Source organism: Sinocyclocheilus grahami, unplaced genomic scaffold (assembly GCF_001515645.1).
Source record: "Sinocyclocheilus grahami isolate Dianchi unplaced genomic scaffold, SAMN03320097.WGS_v1.1 scaffold744.1, whole genome shotgun sequence".
In the NCBI taxonomy this organism is placed as follows: domain Eukaryota; kingdom Metazoa; phylum Chordata; class Actinopteri; order Cypriniformes; family Cyprinidae; genus Sinocyclocheilus; species Sinocyclocheilus grahami.
This window is the reverse complement of record NW_015505923.1, coordinates 183,169-203,080: the sequence shown is the minus strand read 5'-3', so window position 1 is coordinate 203,080 and position 19,912 is coordinate 183,169. Positions and strand designations below refer to the sequence as shown.

Below are 19,912 nucleotides of genomic sequence, written 5' to 3'. Positions count from 1 at the left end.
GTTTAAGGTTAAAAAAACACATTATTTTCCACATACTGTACATTATTGTTTCTCCTCTATGCCCCGCCTTTCTGAATTTTTACAAAGCTCATCAGTCTGAAAAGTGAGGTGTGCTGTGATTGGCCAGCTATCCAGTGCGTTGTGATTGTCCGAATACCTCGAGCGGGTGACGCAAATGTTACGCCCCTCACCATACTGTGATGCCGTGTCCGGCCGGAGCGATGAGACAAAAACATTAAAACCCATTATAAACGAGGCATTTGTTGCATCCAGTGGGGACATAATTACGGATTATAATGACTTATACTGTCTTTTTAAGCATTGCGTTGCATCGCGCCGCGTAAACATAAAACCATGTCTGCATTTGTGATCAGAGAAATGACAAACAACAAGCGCTACTCTACACTGCTCAAAACTCGCGTTTGAATCGTCAGTGGCAAATTTTTTAAATATAAAAAACGTACTTACATTCTTTGCCGCTTCGTCCATGGTGAAAGCCGATCCGGCGATCCACAGCGCAAAGTTGATGTATATCCTCAGCGACCAGCACTGATCAGCTCCAGGCAATTTACTTACTGTTTTGAGTGACACTTACTTAAAATATTCAAGTAGCCACAAAGGAACCAATGACATTAATAAACCAGTAAGAGGCAGCAGTGCACTAATATGTTGCTAATGTGCAACATAACAACAGAAGAAAATAAATCTTAATAGACTTTTCACCCATTTCCTCCATGTCTGCAGTTATCTTTCACTAATTGCATTCACTCGTTTCCCAAAGTCATCTTGAATGTTGAATTTTCAATACAACTGAAATATTTGAGAGAACATCACATAAGCTAACTTCATAAATTGATGTTGATTTTCCTAAAATGTGTGTGTTTTTTTAACTCAACATTATAGTGATTAGCGTTCCCTTTGGTAGGACACTTGGAACTTGGTTTATGTTACTTTAACTATCTTCCTGTAAATGCTGCAATGCATCATGAAGTCAGAGTTATTTGATTTCAAGGGAAGTAAAGTAATAAATAGGTTGCTTTTAGAAAGTAACCTATTTTCTAATTACTTCACGTTTATTAATGAACTTTTTAAATTTTCATATTTCATAATTACCTTGAAATGCTTTTAAATGGATTTATATAATCCTTAAATAGCGTGCAGTAATAAACTGAAGTCACACACAGACTTAAACATTCAGCACGTGAACCACAACAATGGTCTCTCCACTGGATTCACCGCCGACACCCTAGCATGAAGACATTTTAAATTTATTGAGGAAGATGATGACGAGGATGATCAACGGCACAAAACATACCTTACAGCGCGCGCGAGAGAGAGAGATTGCCTGAATGACTAAGCGCGTCCTCCATCAGGTTAAGTCATATTCATAAAAAAATTGTTTGCGATGTCCTAAGAGTAATGTTGTGGTAATATCCTAATATCCTTTCAATTTTAAGGGTAGTGTACTCCCCCATGGCTTGCGTCAGCACTGGTCAATGCATTGATTTCTATAAAGTGAAGCATCAGCTTCAGCTTTCCCCCCTGTTGTTTATCCCAGCGTTTACCCCTCAGTCACTAGCTCCTTGCGCCATAGCTCGTGACCGGAAGAGAAGATGAGTCGTTTTGAGGGGGAGGGGAAGTTAACATTGTTGATTAAAGATTACGAGGGCACATGAATTTAAAAAAAAAAATATGAAGTGCACGGATAAATTATTTATAATAAACATTACAGTATTCTATTAAAAAATTATTGTGGAAAACTGGGTCAATAGCATTGTTAGATCAAGGCCAAACACAGAGAAGGGTGCAGTACCTACAGTTCTTTACATCACATTGTGTCCTGTTATTCCCTCACACTAGCCTTACCCGCCCCCACACCTCCACTAATGCTAAAAGTAGTCTAATATTCTGATCTGAGCCTTCAGACGCTGCCGCAACCCTGTTTGCTCCCAAGCTAACCTGCACTGTGTGCTTGAGTCATTTCCACAAGGTTACAGGAAAACGCCGTTCTGGCATAAAGTGGCTTCTGTTGAAGTGAGCAGTCAGCTAAGAATGAGAGCGCTAGTGGTTTGTCAGCTAGAGTGCATATTTGTGTGTTCTGCCTCGCTGACTCAAGTCGAGGCTTGTGATGATTAAAGGACGCTGAAGGTGAATCAGTGTCACCTCCTGACACACACTGAACACTGCCTATACCTCTATTTTACATAAATACTCACACCAACGGATGTGAAGATGTCAGTCTCAGTCTAAAGCACCTCTTAGATTGCTCTCTTTTGACCGAAGGCATCAGACGTACAGCTACAGTATGTTATCCCGGCAGTGCAGATGGGACAGTCATTCTGGGGCACACACAAAATCACTGCTGTCCTGCTCCATGATTAGGGCTGCCAACTGAGAAAATGCCTTTGTAGAATATGCAGAAATGCCTATACAGTTTCACTGGTCTACGTTCTCAAGAATTTGTTTCATATTTTGGTCACAACTTATTTTAAGGTCCAATTCTCGCGATTAACAAACCATTAAATGGGTCATATGATGCGATTTCAATTTTTCCTTTCTCCAGCCCGGGGTCGTCACATGTGGTTGCCGCATGCCCGCCGGACGCTCCTTCGTCGAATCCGCCGGCCGTGCCGTTCTCAAGCCCGCCGCCTCTGCTCACTCTAGCCCTCCGGCCTCCGCTCACTCTAGCCCCCGGCCTCTGCTCACTCAAGGCCGCCGTGTGTGACGCTGTTTCGTTGTAAAAGCTAAACTACTTTGTTTGGTCTTCCAAAAGAGGACACAACTAGAAATCAGTGGTTAAGTTGTATTTACAACACTGTTCCAGAACACTTCAACCCAAATATTCAGATGTGTGCAGCACATTTTATGGAGGACTATATATACTGTATATTAATATAAAGTTTTACTGGCATACACAAAACTTGAAAAAGATATCTACTCATGTGTTTTTACATGTTTAATGAATGAAGGACATCAGTTGTAGTACTTCAGTTTTTCCCAAAAGCCAATAATCTAGTAATATGCTAGTAATATGTAATATGCATGCTAATAGGCAAACAGTATATAGTGAATATGTGTTCACTAATTTAAAGTGTAATCATATACAGTATATGTGACCCTGGAGCACAAAAGCAGTCTTAAGTCGCTGGGGTATATTTGTAGCAATAGCCAAAAATACATTGTATGGGTCAAAATTATCGATTTTTCTTTTATGCCAAAAATCATTAGAATATTAAGTAAAGATCATGTTCCATGAAGATATTTTGTAAATTTCCTACCATAAATAAATCAAAACTTAATTTTTATTAGTAATATGCATTGCTAAGAACTTCATTTGAACAACTTTAAAGATGATTTTCTCAATATTTAGACAAAAATGGACCCTTATGATTGGTTTTGTGGTCCATGGTCACATATGTGTGTGTCCGATTATAATTATTATTTTGTTCATTGTATTTTATTATTTATTCATCCTTTTATTTAATTTTGTTTATTTATTTGCTTTAAATAGCCTTTTGTGAACTCTATTTACAAATATAGAGATATATTATGCAAAAAAAATAATAATAACAACAAGTTAAATTTTTAATTACATCAAATTGTTCTATACATTCTTGCTACAGTAAGTCTGACTAATGCATGTTCTGCCACTGTCATTGAGTGAATTACCACAGGAATTATTAAATAGTCATTCTGGATCAACTGTGCATTTATATCTACTAAATATACTTTCTTATATATATAAGTTTACTAATAGTACTTGCATGTAGTGTATGCAACAGAAGTGCTGAAAATATGCAGAAAACATGTGTTGCACATATGTTAAACTGAGTTCAGTGACACTTGGCCTGAATTATAGGGTCCAGTCCAACAAAATTGGTCTCAGATACTTTCCTTTCAAAACAAACAGTCTTCAGCCAAGGATATGGCTCAGAAAGCGGCCGCTATGTTAATTTGAGCCAGAATACCAGAGTCTTGTGATATCCAGAATCAACAGATGATTTGTGCCAGTTGATATTTGTGTGTGTGTGTGTGTGTGTGTGTGTGTGTTTTCCAGTGACCTGCTGTCCTCAGACTATGTGGAGATATACTATGAGAATGGGAAGCCCATCCTTTGGAAGGTATGAACCAAAAACATTCATTTTTTTGTCTTTTCACACTGTACTGTGTGTACTTTTTAGAGAATAGGTAGTCATATGTTTTAATCATTGCATTAATAATAACTACAGTATAATTTCACTTGAAAACTTTGAAAACTGCTGTACAGTACCTCACACACCAAGATTGTTATTATAATTGAGGAACCAAAACAGTACAGTTGCTTTCATACTTATTATACTGTGTAAATTATGGTAGAGTCAGTTTGTTTGTTTTTTCAGTTTGCCTTGCAATAAATTCGTTTTTATCCTTCCTGTTAATGATATCCATAATAAATCTCTGGGACACAAATGGAAAATGGTTTTCTGAGTATGCATCAGAAGTATAAACTCATAATTACACTATAGTCGGGTAAGATGTCAGTCTAAATTCATGGGTACACTGTAAAAAATGACCGTGAATTTAACGGTAAAAGACTGTAAAAATGCTACAGTAAAAACCTGTTAAATGGTTAACGGTAAATTCCCCTACTATATACGGTGATAATTTTACGGTAGTATACCGTTTGGAAGTGAAAAAAGAGCGTATAATTTACAGTTAGTAACCGTAAATGGACTTTCCCAGAATTCCCTGCATTACATTTCAAATTTGATGTTTTTTTGTTGAAATAACTATGTTTCTTCTTAGTTTTTTTCTTATCAGTTTTGTATATTAGGGTTGTATGTTACACCTAATGTTGTTAAATGAATGTTTATTGCATTATTTCAGTTTCATGTGTGTTACCGTGATGGTGTTTAGTGTTTGTGTGAATGACACTGTGCACCTTCTATATATTATTATTTAAAAGCTGCTTGTGATGGGCTTTGGTTCGTCATGTGACTTTCTCATCACCACCTGCATTTGGTGGTTATCAGTGTATTACAAAGGTACAAAACAGATTTCAGTACTTCATTGGGTTAGTATAGTAACATTATATCAGTTAATGGAATTACGGTATTTAGCTGTAAATTTAAGTTAAAACCTAAAATGTTGCTACCGTATTTTTTTTACATTTAAAAATAAAACAAAGACTAGGAGTACAAGAAAACAGTCAAATGTGTTTATGTTACCAGTAAGTAATTATCTCCTCTAACTCAGTGTCGTGTTTTGGTTGAATATAATTTAATTGGAAGCTATCATATCTCAATAAGCTGAACCATTTGTTTTTCGAGTGTAACCGCCTGCAGTGTTATGTGACGGTAGAGATCAGATGTCTCTGGAAGATGACAGATGTAACATGAGGATTATGAGAGAGAGGGAGAGACAGAGAAAAGAGCATGAACAAAGGGGAGAGAGAGAGATGCTGATAGGTGTTAAATCAGGAAGCATCTGTGACTTCACTGCTGAATCAGCGCGTCTCGGTTCACCTGCAGATCAGCTCACATGACCAGCAGATGTTACTCTGCTGCAGCAATGCAGAGAGAGCCTGACACTCCACGCCGAATCTCTTTATTACATATAGTATAGAATCATTAGATGCTGGCATTCATGCATTTATATGGCAAAACGTCCACTATACAGTCAGTTTAAAACATCACTGGTTCTGCACTGTACATCTGTTGTGGCAACAAATGCATTATGGGGAACAGGACAAAACTGAACGCGTGTGTGTGTGTGTGTGTGTGTGTGTGTGTTGTCAGGGTGGAGAGCACTGTTATTACCACGGCCAGATCAGAGGGAATGACAACTCTCGTGCCGCTCTGTCCACTTGTAATGGTTTACAGTGAGTACAGGAGTGAATCCATCCACTTAATGCCTCAATGCTTTCTCTACTATATACTGACTTATTCAGCTGTCTGTATTTTTTCTCATTTGTAAGTTGCTTTGGATAAAAGCAGCTAAATTGATAAATGTGCCTGTTTGTCTCTCTCTGGTTTTCAGTGGCATGTTTGATGATGGAGTCCATGTGTACACAATTGAGCCCCTTAAACAGAATCACTCTATGGTAAGTGTTAATTTCATACACACTTTACTTTAACCAGCTCCAAAGTCTAACTCTAAAAACATTTCTGTACAAATTATGAAACTTAAGCACATTGATGACTGAACATCTAATTATTTTACTATTATTTTTAAGTGAATCGTACAGATTTAACAAAATTCTTATAGATTTTACCTGAAATGTGTGAGATATACATAAATAGTAATAAGTGATAGATAGTAAATTCAGAGTACAGTTAGACATCTTTAAGGCTTACGATATTTGGATAAATTGATACTTTAATTTAATAAGTACACATTAAATTGATCAAAAATGAGAGTGAAGACATTTATTGTTACAATACATAAAAAAAAAGATCTTAATCAAACTTTCCATTCTTCAGAGAATAATCTAAAAGAATAATTCAATAATCTTTCACAATATTATTGTTTTTCTGTATTTTTGATAATAAAAATGCAGTCTCTCTGAACATAATGGTAGTGTATGTTTGGGAAATCTCATGAGAATGTTGAATATGTGCTTATGTCCTATAAGTGTACACAAAAAGCACAATTTTCCATGACTTTACTGGCTTGCATTAAAGGTATAGTTCACCCAAAAATGAAAATTATTTCATTAATAATTCACCCTCATGTCGTTCCAAACTCGTAAAACCTTCGTTCATCTTCAGAACACAAATTAAGATATTTTTTATGAAATCCAAGAGCTTTCTGCCCCTGCATAGACAGCAATACCACTACCACATTCAAGACCCAGAAAGGTAGTAACGGCATTGTTGAACATTTCAGTTGTATTGCGGTCCGTGCAGGGTCAGAGAGCTCTCGGATTTCATCAAAAATATCTTAATTTGTGTTCCGAAGTTGAAAGAAGGTCTTATGGGTTTGGAACGACCTATGGGTGAGTAATTAGTGACAGCCTGCAGTGAGAATATGAGATATACGAGAGAACATATACAAATCTGCTGTTTTGTGAATGGCTCTGCTAATGATACTAGCTCTAGTGTAGCCATTTCCTCTGCACATTAACTGCAACTGTAAACACTTTAATGAACTCCATTCACTCTCTCCCTACGCACACTGGCTTTACACACTCTCAACTTTAATTTTAAAAACAAACCCTCTTCTTAAAAAAACCCCAGTCAAAAACCAAACGGCACAATTCATTATAAACACTAATCAAAAGCACGAGGCCTTTTAAAGCGCCATAGCATGTGTGCATATAATTTGACATGCTCAGCTGAAGTCACTTTGGATGAACTTGGTAAGATCTGGCAGCTCATGCTCTGTGTTTTTCATTAGGAGGGAACAGCGAGACCACATGTGTTACGCAGGACGACTATCCTGCAGCAAACCCCATCTGCAGGAGAGGAAGGTACTTACAGCACAGCTCTCACTCACCTCCATCAACATCAGATAAAGGAAGAGTTCTCACAAAAATGAAAATACTAGCATCCTTGTGTAAAAGAAGTACACTTAATTGTATATGCACTTGTAGTGTACTTCGAATCTTAAAATTATATTATTAAAATCTGTACTTGTAGATAATATTATAATAATGAAATAAAAGGCCACTTAAGTGCATTTAAAGAGAGACATGGCTGCTTTTAAACACACTTAAAGGGTTTGTTCACCCAAAAATGAAATTAGGCTGCATTTTACTCACCCCCGAGGCATCCTAGGTGTATATGACTTTCTTCTTTCAGACGAATCCAGTCGGAGTTATATAAAAAATGGTCTTTGATCTTTCAAGCTGTTTAATGGCACTCAGCGGGTGGTGCATTGCTTCAGTCCAAAAGAAGTTAAATAAAATGCGCAGCACTGACTTCATACGTCATGCTCCCGGAACTGCTTCTGTGTACAACAGTGAGCGCAAGCTAGATTAAAGTGATTACTACGTTTTGAATATGGATATCTTTCTTACAAAAACGCATTGATTTGCTACAGAAGGCCTTTGTTCACCCACCGGTGCCGTATGAGACACTTTTTTTTATGGATGGGCGATTTTTATTTAACTTCTTTTGGACTGAAGCAATGCAACACCTGCTGGCTGCAATGAAACAGCTTGAAAGATCAAAGACCATTTTTTATATAACTCCGACTGGATTCGTCTGAAAGAAGTCATATACACCTAGGATGCCTCGGGGGTGAGTAAAACGCAGCCTAATTAAACTTTTTGGGTGAACTAACCCTTCAAGTACACTTTTTTTTTTAATTGCACTTTGTAATAATAAACTTTGTAATAATAATTTACATTTAGTCATTTAGCAGACGCTTTTATCCAAAGCGACTTACAAGTTAATAATATCAAAAAAGTTCTTTTTAAAGTACTTTTTAAATCAGTGCTTTGCCGTGTTTTAAAGAAGTACACTTCATTTTTAATTAAAGTACATTTTAATTGCAGTGTGATATTCAATATTACATTTAAAGTTATATATTTTAAATGTATTCAACTGCAACTTCATCACTACAAATGTGTAATTACAGTACAAATATATTTAAATACATGACATACAAGTTTCAGTAGAAATATTGTCAGTACATTCAGAAATACATTTTAACCATATTTCAATAGAAGTAATTGTGAAATTTTATAGATGTATATCTATATATTAAGTGTCTCAAAACAAGAACGCCTAAATTCAACTAATTACATTTAATATAAATTTAAACTAGAATGCATTTTAATTTAATTGCTATTAAAATGCAATTATGTGTCCAAAAACATTACATTTGAAGTATTATTTTAAAGTATGCCAAAGTGTACTTCTTTTCACAAGGGGTTTAAGGTATGACTTTATTCTTCTGTAGAACACAAAATCAGATGTTTTAAAGAGCGTTCTTGCTGCTCTTTAAAAAAACTGCACCAATTAACACTGCTATTAACATAGCTCATATGATTTGTGTACTTTTTTTGTATATTTCTATAGCTTTTTATGAGAGACAAACTACAATTAACATCATTATTCACATCAAAATAATACAGTACAAAATAGTAGTGTTCTATATAGTACTGTCATTTTGGGGTGAAGTTTTTCTTTAAAAATTCATTCAAGTATATTTCAACAAATGTCTGTATGAGTCTGCTGGCTGCTTTGTAGTAGACAGAAAAAAGAAGAGCATTTAAAAGTCTCTACTGCCACGACTACAAACTTAAAGAAAAAAATCAGTGAGTAGTACGAGGCACTTTGAGAGTCCTTTACCAACGTAAAAGATTTCACAGCACATAACTTTTAGCTGAGATCATTATACTGCAGGAGCACTGGATGCCCTTTTTTAGGCAGTAAAATTATCTGGATGTTGTTTGGAGAATAGAGAATATGCTAATTTTTTCACTGAATACAATGATGCACTTTTGTTAGAGATTAGAATTCTCTTTGGGGAGGGACTCTAAGAACTTGAATCCCTGAAGAGCCCAACAAAAAGCATAGGAAAAGCTGACAAACAAACACTTGTTTGTGTGTGCGCAGGCATGGAGGAGGAGTTGTCTTGGCTTCGACGGAGGAAAAAGCGAGCTGTAAGGGTTTGAGTGGGACGCAGATGATGCTGGATACAGGCCACAGAGTGATCCACTGCAGAGCAGAGCAAGAACACTGCCAATGACACTCTATGCAAACCAGCACACATCCCATAATATCAGACAGATTGACTCAGACTTGTGCAATAGCAGCAGCAATAGTACTGGCACTTTTACTACACAAAGGTTGCATCCCAATTTGCATACGATCTATACTAGACTGTATTAATATATTCTACATTTTAGTAAATTAAAAACAGCATGAATGGATTTCAGAAATATGCATCCGTTCATGCTTTTTGGGTTAATGTTGCACACAAGCCGTGGCATTGCTGAGGAGGAGGAGTTTGTGACTCAACTTTTCAGTGTTAGAAAAATGCAGACAAAAGGTCTAAGCTGCCAGAGTACTTTTAAACGCATGAACGTAAAACATCAAGTAATTATGAATGAATTAGGTCATTTGTTAAATTCGTTAATTATTTGATTTAGTTTTATGAACTAGTAATATTTACTAATAATGGCGTGCAAAAGGTTTGGATTCACAGACATTTTTACGATTTTGAAAAAAGTGATGCTTCTGTTTATCAATGAAGCTATTATGGATCAATCAATCAGTTTTATTTGTCATGGCAAAACCCCATTTTGAAAAAAATAAATTCATATTTGTAGTCAGAAAGGACGCATTAAGTTGATCAAAAGACACAGTAAAGACATTATAATTTTACAGTACAAAAAATGTTTTATTTCAAATAAGCAAACTTCCTATGCATCACAGAATCCTGAAATTGTGTCACAGTTTCCAGAAAAAAATATTAAACAGCACAACTGTTTGATAATAATAAGTATTTCAAATCAACATATTAGAATAATTTCTGAAGGATCATGTGACACTAAAAACTGGAATAAATTACATTTTAAAATATATTCAAAAACAAACAGTTATTTAAAATTGTAATAATATTTCATAGTATTACTGTTTTGCAATATTTTTTATGAAATAAATGTAGCCTTGGTGAACATAAGAAACTTTCCAAAATATAAAAAAAATCTTGCTGGCCACAAACTTTTGAACGGTAGTTTCTGCGCTGTGCTTGCAGTGTGCAGGAAGCAGCCAGTCTTGAGGCCATTAGTTAAATTAAAGCTCATAAATTAAATAAGTATGTTGTAGAAGTATGCCAACTGGGATCCAGCCAAGAACTTTGATCCAGAACAATGCACATTCTTTCATCTCATGAAAGTAACAGCAGCCCATTATGAGGGTTTGTGATGTCTGAAAGTGCTTAGGACACTTTTATCTGTTTGTGAGGAGCATTCATGCAGCATCTGTAAGATGGGGAATAAGCGGAGCCATGTTTTTTTGCTGTGTTGTCCTGTTTCTCTTCCAGATGCCGAGGAACGTGTTTGAGGAGATGAAGTACATTGAATTGATGATCGTCATTGACCACAGCATGGTGTGTTTAAATGCTATTTTTCAGTAATAGCACTGTATGTGAAAGTATCATTGGCCTTTCTGTGAAAAACAAGTACACTTTAGCATACTTTTAAAAAGACTTATAATGAAAATAATATACTAAATTAGGATTCACTTGCAAGTGCAATATAATGTTTTCAGACACTTCATTGCATGATAATTGCTATTTTTTGACACACTTCAGTATGACTTAAGTACATCTTTATATATAATTCCATCATTTTATTGCTTTTGAAATATGGTTAAACTACAGCCAAATGTACTGACAAGCATTTACGATAAACTAAAATATACTTCAATACCATTTCTTTTGTACGGAGACCTGCACATGGCATGCAGGAAAAAAATAGTGTTTAAGTGTGCTACGTTTGATCTTTTGATTTAATGTTTTTATAATTTTAACGATGTGAATATTCTCCCACAGTTTAAGAGAGTGAGGACCAAGCAACAAACACGCAACCATGCCAAATCCGTGGTCAACCTGGTGGATGCTGTGAGTTTCAGTGTTATTAAAACAACCTTACTGATCAGTTTACAGTGAACAGTTTGTGTTAATAATTCATTTAACAATATAGAGCTGGGTTTCAGGAACCTCCAGTGGTTTGTGGACCTTTTAAAAAAAATAAATAAATAAAAAATTTAAGAGAGAGATTGTGATAGAAATGTCCATTTCAATTTAGATTAAACACAAAAGTAGGCTATGGATAAAATACAATTATATTGTATACAATTGTAACAATTAGTGTGTGTGTGTATATATACACACACACACAGTATATACACACACATATACATATTGTCACGGGGTGAAGAATCACACGACAAGGATGGCTCAAATGCCCCGGAGGGTGGATTTATTTACAAGAGTGTGTGCTAAAGAGAAAGGTCCAGGTGGGTGCTCCGGTGCAGTGAGTGCTCTCTTCCTTCTTCCCAGTGCAGTGGGTCCGTGCTGTGCTCCTGTGGGGCTGGTCAGTCACACGTTGCTGTCTGTGGGAGAAATGAGAGGGCGAGTTAATGCTCAGTCTCATGGAGAAGTGTCTCAAAGGTGGCAGGGCTTGCGTGGCTTATGTAGCCGCCGCCTGATGAGCTGCAGCTGTGACCGATCAGCCTGTGACGAGGACGGGCAGGTGTTCCTCGCTTGTTTCCAGGACGATGCTGATGAAGCTTCGGGACGCTCGTCACAATATATATATATATATATATATATATGAAGAGTTCAGATGCAAAAGCCTCTAAGTGCAATTTGAAATTTTCTTCTAAAATGAGCACTTTTATTAAGCTCCTATGTGTAGGTCCAGTAATTTCACTTTAATAGCAATGAATAGGTTATTTTTATTGCCATTAAAGTGAAATAGTGAAACAACTAAACAGCCTGAGAAAATGCTAATTTTAGGAGAGGAGCAGCCTAGCGTATTTTGGAGGGGTGTGTTCTGTCAGTCATGGGGTTGGTATCATTGAGGTGAGTGAATTACATGGACACTGACTGACAGCAAACGTCCAACTCCTCAAAAAGATATCGAAAGGACATTTTCTATATAGGAGTGAACACTACAGCTTATTTTACACAGTCACCTTACTCTCGGTGAACCAAAGTCACATAAAATGTCTTCAAAAATTACATTAATATTCAAACGTTTGCGGTAGGTACGATTTTTTAAAAATGTTATTGAATCTCTCATGCTCACCAAGACTGAATGAACTTTTTATAGAACAGTATAGAACTTTTATTATTATTAATATTGAAAACAGTTGTGCTGCTTCATTTTTTGTGGAAATCATGATACTTATTTTCAGAATTATATGCTGAATAGAAAATTCAAAAGAACAGTATTTATATCAAATATAAATCTGTTTGACAAAATTATAAATGTCTTACTGTCACTTTTGGTCATTTTAAAATGTCATTGCTGAATAAAAGTATTGATTTTATTCAACAAAAGTAAAGACAATCTTACTGACCCTAAACTATTTAATAGTGCATTAAATTATTGAATGTAAGGCTATAATGACAATTTTCAACTTTTTACGATTGCATTTAATCATCCGAATGTACATTATGAAAATGATGACTCAAATCACATCATATACTGTATATCCTTGAAATCTATATCGTGAACTCCTGGCTGGGCTGTATCATGGAGGACACTGGGTAAGATGATCTACACATACATTTAGTGATATATAGGGATTGACAATGACAAGTCTATATAACGTATACTATCATTATGACTCCTGTATGTATGTGTGTTTGTGTGTGTGTGTGTGCGTGCGTGCGTTCAGTTTTGACATTATTACGTGGCCACCTATAAACATCATCACTTACTACACACAAACAACAGCATCAAAACACACAATAGAATTTAAGAATTAATTAACATCAGCGCACTTGCCGATACACACTGTGTGTTTTATAGATTGTGTGCATGTGTGTGATATCAAATTATCATCGTATGCACACAGTGTAGTTATTTCTTATTAATATAGTGAGAATTTTAAATATTATGCATTTCAGTGGGTCTGTCAGTGGAATAGAGAAAATAGACAGAAATAGAGACAAACATTGAAAGTGTGAACTTTGGCTTCTTTACATCAGCTGTGAAAACTGTGTCCCTGCATTTGTCTCTCTTCTCAGGGTCCAGCACTCGCGGACTTTCTCTAAGTGCAGTATCACCGATTTTAAAGAGTTCCTGTTGAAGGGAGGAGGATCCTGTCTCTTTAACAAACCCAGCAAGGTCAGACATCACCATTAGCATCACCTTCATCAGTATTCATTCAAGATTCAGAATGAGAAAGTACAAGGTTTTCTTATAATCAAAGCTTGCCAAGTCTCTTCCTCTCTCCAAAAATGTGTTTCTTCCATAGATGAACTGTCTGTATCCAATATTTTGCCCTTGAGGAAAAGAAATACACTTCATTAAAAAAAAAAAAAAAAGAGTACATACTTAAAAAAAAAATCACTATGCAAATAATATACTTTAAAAGAACATACTTGAGTGCAAATGGAATATAATGAATGTAATGTTTCAGACACTTGAATGAAAATGAAAATATATTATAGCCGAAATTGATTTTAAATGCAATTATTTGAATTTTAGTGTTTTTAACCCACTTAAGTAGGATGTACATCTTTATATGTAATTTCATAATTACTTCTGTCTTTGAAATAAGTCTGCATATGTAATTTCATATTTACTTCTATTGTCTTTGAAATAAGTGCACTGCATAATGCACTGACAATCATATACTGTATGAAAAACTAAAATATAATGTCATTTCTATTGAAACTTGTCATGTTTTTAAATATATTTGTAATTACACATTTGTAATGATGAAGCTGCAATTAAGTACATTTAAAATGTAATATTGAATAATACAGTTAAAATTATAATCCAGTACTTTAAACGTGCTTTATTATGTTAGTCAGCACATCAAAATAAGTTTGCTTAACATGCAAATGACAATAGATTGTTACAACATATTGATTTAAAATGTACTAGTTTAACAAAGTGTACTTAAGTGTTTTCAGTCATGAAAGTGTCTCTCTTTAAGTACACTTAAGTCACGTTTTATTTCATTAATATTATTTGATATATATATATATATATATATATATATATATATATATATATATATATAAAATATAATGTGCATTTCTTTTTCACAAGAGTGGACATGCTTGTTACTCTTAGTTGTTTTAAACTGTAATATTGGCTCAATCCGGTTATGGCAATCAGGTTAATGTGTCTACATGCCTAATCCAAATATGACCTAAACCGAATATGAATTATATTCATATAATTCTTTTTTTTTTAAACCATATCTATTTCACGAAATCATATTTAGTTAATAGATAATGCCTTTATGTGACTCTTAGCCTTTAGCTGTACCTGAGTATATCTGCTGAAAGTTCATATCACATCTGTTTGCAAATCTCTTCATCAAGACTGTGATGCCTGTTTTTGCATGTGTGTCCTGCAGCTGTTTGAAGACACCGAGTGTGGAAATGGATATGTGGAAGTGGGAGAGGAGTGTGACTGTGGACCAAGAGAAGTGAGTTCATGTGATACACTAGACAGCACTCAAATAACCTCTGTGTTTAACACATCAATATTAAACACGGCTACAGTATTCAGCTGTGTGTGTGTGTGTGTTATAGGAGTGCATTAAAGAGTGCTGTAAGAAGTGTTCTCTGTCTAATGGTGCGCACTGCAGCGACGGACCCTGCTGCAATAACACATGTCTGGTGAGAGAATACATGTCTGATAATGTATTTTTTAATATGTTTGTTGTAGTGCTGTCAAAAAATTAATCGCATCCAAAATAAAAGTTTTTGTTTACATAATATATGTGTGTACACACACATGCATGTATATATGTAAGAGCAATATGTCATGTTTATTTATTAAATATATTTATATATATATATATATATAATATAAATATATGCATGTAAATACATGTAAATATTTTCAAAATATGTACTGCATGTGTGTTTTTATATATGCATAATAAATATACACAGTACACACACATATATATTATGTAAACAAAAACTTTTATTTTGGATGCGATTCATTTCAAAAATCAAAAGGTGAATGTGAGAGCTGTCTCTCTCTTTCTCTCTCTGTCTCAGTTCTATCCTCGAGGTTACTCGTGCCGCTATGCAGTAAATGACTGTGACATTTCAGAGATGTGCTCAGGAGACTCAGGGCTGGTCAGTGACATACAGTATTAGCACTACTTTAAACACATATAATGGTCTGATTATCCATGTTTTTATTTAATCTATCTTTATGTGTGTGTGTGTGTGTGTGTGTGTGTGCAGTGCCCTCCCAATCTACACAAGCAGGACGGTTACTTCTGCTCCCTCAACCAGGTACACACACATAAAAACATAACCGCTACAGTGCCAGTTTACTCTGAAAAATGCCATATTTAATGCATATCTACAAGCTATCAATTCATTATTCATAAACTGATTATAATAGAAGCTATTAAAACTGCTAGTCTACTGAAACATGATGATGATGATATTATTTATTAGTAATAAGGGTTTTTGTAAATGGCCAATGACAGAACAGTATCTACAGCAGAAAGCAGGGTGAGTGATGGCCAGTCCTCTCAAGATCTTAAAGCCTTTCTGATGTAAACGCTTATGCTTGAATGCTAGAAATTAGTTTTGTAGCCAAATGTGACTACATAAATCAAAATTTTGGTAAAAAAATAGCATTTTTAAAGATATTACATGATGAGTTTTTATACAGGGTTATTTATTTATTTGTTTGTTTGGTCAATACATAATTCACCTGCTTCCATTTGTGTAATTTAATTGCTTTGATGACTTATTCTACTATTACTCTATTGGAAATAATAATGGCAGAAATGTAATAAATCGATGAAAAAGTAAATGAATAAAATTTTAATGCATTTATGAGTAGTAAAAAAAAACTAGTAGCAAGTTGTGTTCATTTACTGTATACAATTGATAATTAGACTAAATACGTTCTCAGAAAATTACATTAGCCCTTAATAGTTAGCATATTTTGGTCAAGCAGGCTCTGTTATTAATATTGATAATCTTAAAAGGCCAGTAATTGGCTGATTAATTTGCCTGATTGATCTCTCAATATCTTTTTCACTATTAATTAGTGAGATTGTGTTGTCTTTTCAGGGTCGCTGCTATGCTGGAGAGTGCAAGACGAGAGACAGTCAGTGTAAATATGTCTGGGGACCAAGTGAGTGACCATTTCCTGTCATCATTAACAGCCAATCAGCAGTATGCTCCGCTATCAACTGCATATACACTTTATTTTGCACCACAGACGTGAAGTATTTTCTATAGAGACCCTAAGGGAAAAAGTGATGGCAAAAAAAATAGAAGGAAAAAATATTTCCTCTTCAGGAACTCGAGCTGCATCGGAGAATGCTTTGGGAACGGCTTCTGTGACCACGCTCTGAATCACATGTGAAATCAGTCCAATAGCTGGGCGAGACATCACGGGCGGGTGACGTCATGACCAGGAAGCTATAAAAGCACGGGCATCAGCTTTCTGTCATTCAGCGAATCGCTCTGTGTGTGTCAGTCATATTTATTGTTGTCTGTCAATTGTGAAAGTTCATAAGCTCCAGCTATGTCTAAAGCTCACGCTAAGACAAAGCATTCTAAGGGCGAGAGCAAGCCACGTTATAGGTTGTGTGTTCCTCCCTGCCCATGTTACATCACGGGTGGGGATACACACAGCCTGTGCGTGGTTTGCTTGGGAGCATACGCTTCGATCCCGGAGGGATCTCTTTGAGGAGGGAACCTTTGCCAGCGTTCCTCGCAGAGCTGGCCTCGCTTCCGTCGAGGCGGCTGCATTCGTGGGGTTCGCAATTGGATCTGGCGGAGGGAATGGAGATGGGCGAGTCCCTATCTCCTTCCTCACCCGCCAGATCCAGCGCCCGATCTCTGGGTTCGGAAGCCCATTCTGCGGCTACTTCCTCCCCGAGGTGAGGGCTCGACGCTCCACCTGTCTTCCTCCGAGGAGGTTGACGTGGAGGGCGTCAAAGAGGTTTCGCCCCCTCAATCGCCCCAATATGATGAGCTAGTGGAGGTGATTACTCGCGCCGTGGCCAAATTAAAGATCGATTGGCCCGCCGAGAAGCAGGCCGAGCCGCAGCGAAGCAAGTTAGATGAATGCTTCCTGCGCGCGAGGCCACCACCTCCATGCCTGCCATTTTTCCCCGACCTTTACACTGAGGTGTCGAGGTCGTGGGCCAGGCCTTTTTCGGCCCGTCTCTTCATCCCTGCCTCAGATTATTATGGGAATGTGGCGGGGTTGACTGAGCGTGGCTATAGGGTGATGCCCCGGGTTGAACAGACGCTAGCTAGCTATCTGTCCCCAGGCATGGCATCATCCTTAAAGGCTCCGGCACTGCCCTCCAAGCCGCTGCGTGCAACATCAGCGCTGGTGGGTAAGGGGTATGCGGCAGCAGGTCAGAGCTTAACTCTGACAACATCGCGGCGTTAAAAAGAACCGCTGATCTCTCTCAGGGTCTCTCAAGACAGGGTCTTCCTCCTCGACGCCCCGCTTGCGCCTTCTTGCCTGTTCGGCGACGCCATCAATTCCATTGTCGACAGGGACCAGGAGGCTCGTAAACAGGCGGCGGCGTTTCAGCGGTTCCTCCCTTGCTGCATCTCAGCTCTGGGGGCTGCTGGGTGGGAGCAGTCCCCACCGCGTACCAGCTCCTCATATAGAGAGACTCAAAAACAGTCCCCCGCGTCGGGACCGGAGGCAGAAGCAATGCTCTGGGTCGGGGGCTTCAAAGCCTAAGCTGGATCTGCGGACCTTCCTTCAGGCTAAGAGGTCCTCGACCAAACAGTCCTGACTATTTGGGTGCAGGACTAGCGAGGGCAGGCCCTTCTGGGGAAGAGGGGTTCACACCGCATTATATACTGTGCCCGTCTCCCCCCAGTGCCCTCGGGAGATTGTTCTGCCAACCCTGCCGGTGTTCCAGGGCGCAGCGGGCCTCCTCTCGCCTCCAGCGAGCGTTTCTTTCAGTTACCGCCCGGCAATGTAGCGGCACTGAGAGGCTCGCAGCCTCTGCGGAGGCCCCCAGAGCAGCCGTTCTGGGCACACCAGAGATCAGTCTCGAGATACTGATTCCCTTAGTAGATTATTTAGCAGCGTGGAAGCTACTGCCAAATGTGTCTCAATGGGTCCTGCGTACTGTAGAAAGAGGCTACAGAATCCAGTTCGGTTCTCGTCCGCCTCAATTCAACTGGGTCACCCCGACTCTAGTGGGTCCCGAGCAGGCTCTGGTATTAGAACAAGAAGTAGTTACTCTCTTAAAGAAGGAGGCCATCGAGGTGGTCCCTCCGCATGAGACAGACTCCAGGTTCTACAGCTGGTACTTCATTGTTTCGAAGAAGGATGGGGGGGTTGCGTCCTATTTTAGATCTGCGCCTATTGAACCGCTCAGTCATGTGACTGAAGTTCAGAATGCTCACACTCAAACAAGTCGTGTCTCAGATCAGGTCCGAGGACTGGTTTGTCACGATTGATCTAAAAGACGCATACTTCCATATCTCATCCTTCCTCATCACAGGTAGTTCCTGAGGTTCATTTTTGGGGGCAAAGCTTACAAATATTGTGTTCTTCCTTTAGGCCTTGCACTCTCACCCCGCACTTTTACGAAGTGTGTGAATGCTGCTCTGGCTCTGTTGCGACTCCAGGGCATACTCAACCATATCGACGATTGGTTGATTTTAGCTTATTCAGAGCAGGTAGGGGTTCGACATCGAGATGTCGTTCTCACTCACATGAGAGAGTTGGGGTTAAGACTAAATGCCAAGAAGAGTGTGTTTTCCCCATTACAGAGGACCACCTATCTGGGCGTGGTGTGGGATTTAACCCCGATGCAGGCACGTTTGTCCCCTGCTCGGATCGAGTCGATCCTCACTGCAGTCAAGAGAGTGAAAGAAGGCCAGCCACTCACTGTCAAGCAGTTTCAAAGACTGCTGGGTCTGATGGCAGCTGCGTCCAACGTGATTACTCTTGGCTTGCTGTACATGAGACCCCTACAGTGGTGGCTCAAGACCAGGGGGTTCTCCCCGAGGGGAAACCCGCTTCACATGTTCAAGGTCACACGGAGATGCCTACGTGCCTTAGACATATGGAGGAAACCTTGGTTTTTGTCTCATGGTCCGGTGCTGGGAGCTCCTTGTCGCCGCGTGACGCTAGCGACGGACGCATCCCTCACCGGTTGGGGTGCGGTCATGAGTGGCCACCCTGTCTGTGGAGTGGTTGCCATATGACGTGGTATATCAATTGTCTGGAGATGCTGGCCGTATTTCAGGCATTGAAACA

General features: G+C 38.0%; 1 protein-coding gene across 1 annotated transcript in view; it reads left to right on the top strand.

Annotated features, from left to right (window-relative positions):
* adam23b (ADAM metallopeptidase domain 23b) overlaps positions 1 to 19,912 on the top strand; it is a 47,079-nt gene that overhangs the window by 8,340 nt on the left and 18,827 nt on the right. The window contains exons 4-17 of the mRNA XM_016245066.1: positions 4,058 to 4,121; positions 5,778 to 5,860; positions 6,019 to 6,082; positions 7,378 to 7,450; positions 9,546 to 9,592; positions 10,978 to 11,043; positions 11,488 to 11,556; positions 13,148 to 13,212; positions 13,696 to 13,795; positions 15,042 to 15,113; positions 15,220 to 15,306; positions 15,697 to 15,777; positions 15,889 to 15,939; positions 16,735 to 16,798. Coding sequence (XP_016100552.1) covers positions 4,058 to 4,121; positions 5,778 to 5,860; positions 6,019 to 6,082; positions 7,378 to 7,450; positions 9,546 to 9,592; positions 10,978 to 11,043; positions 11,488 to 11,556; positions 13,148 to 13,212; positions 13,696 to 13,795; positions 15,042 to 15,113; positions 15,220 to 15,306; positions 15,697 to 15,777; positions 15,889 to 15,939; positions 16,735 to 16,798 — 986 coding nt within the window. The remainder of the gene's footprint in view (positions 1 to 4,057; positions 4,122 to 5,777; positions 5,861 to 6,018; positions 6,083 to 7,377; positions 7,451 to 9,545; positions 9,593 to 10,977; positions 11,044 to 11,487; positions 11,557 to 13,147; positions 13,213 to 13,695; positions 13,796 to 15,041; positions 15,114 to 15,219; positions 15,307 to 15,696; positions 15,778 to 15,888; positions 15,940 to 16,734; positions 16,799 to 19,912) is intronic.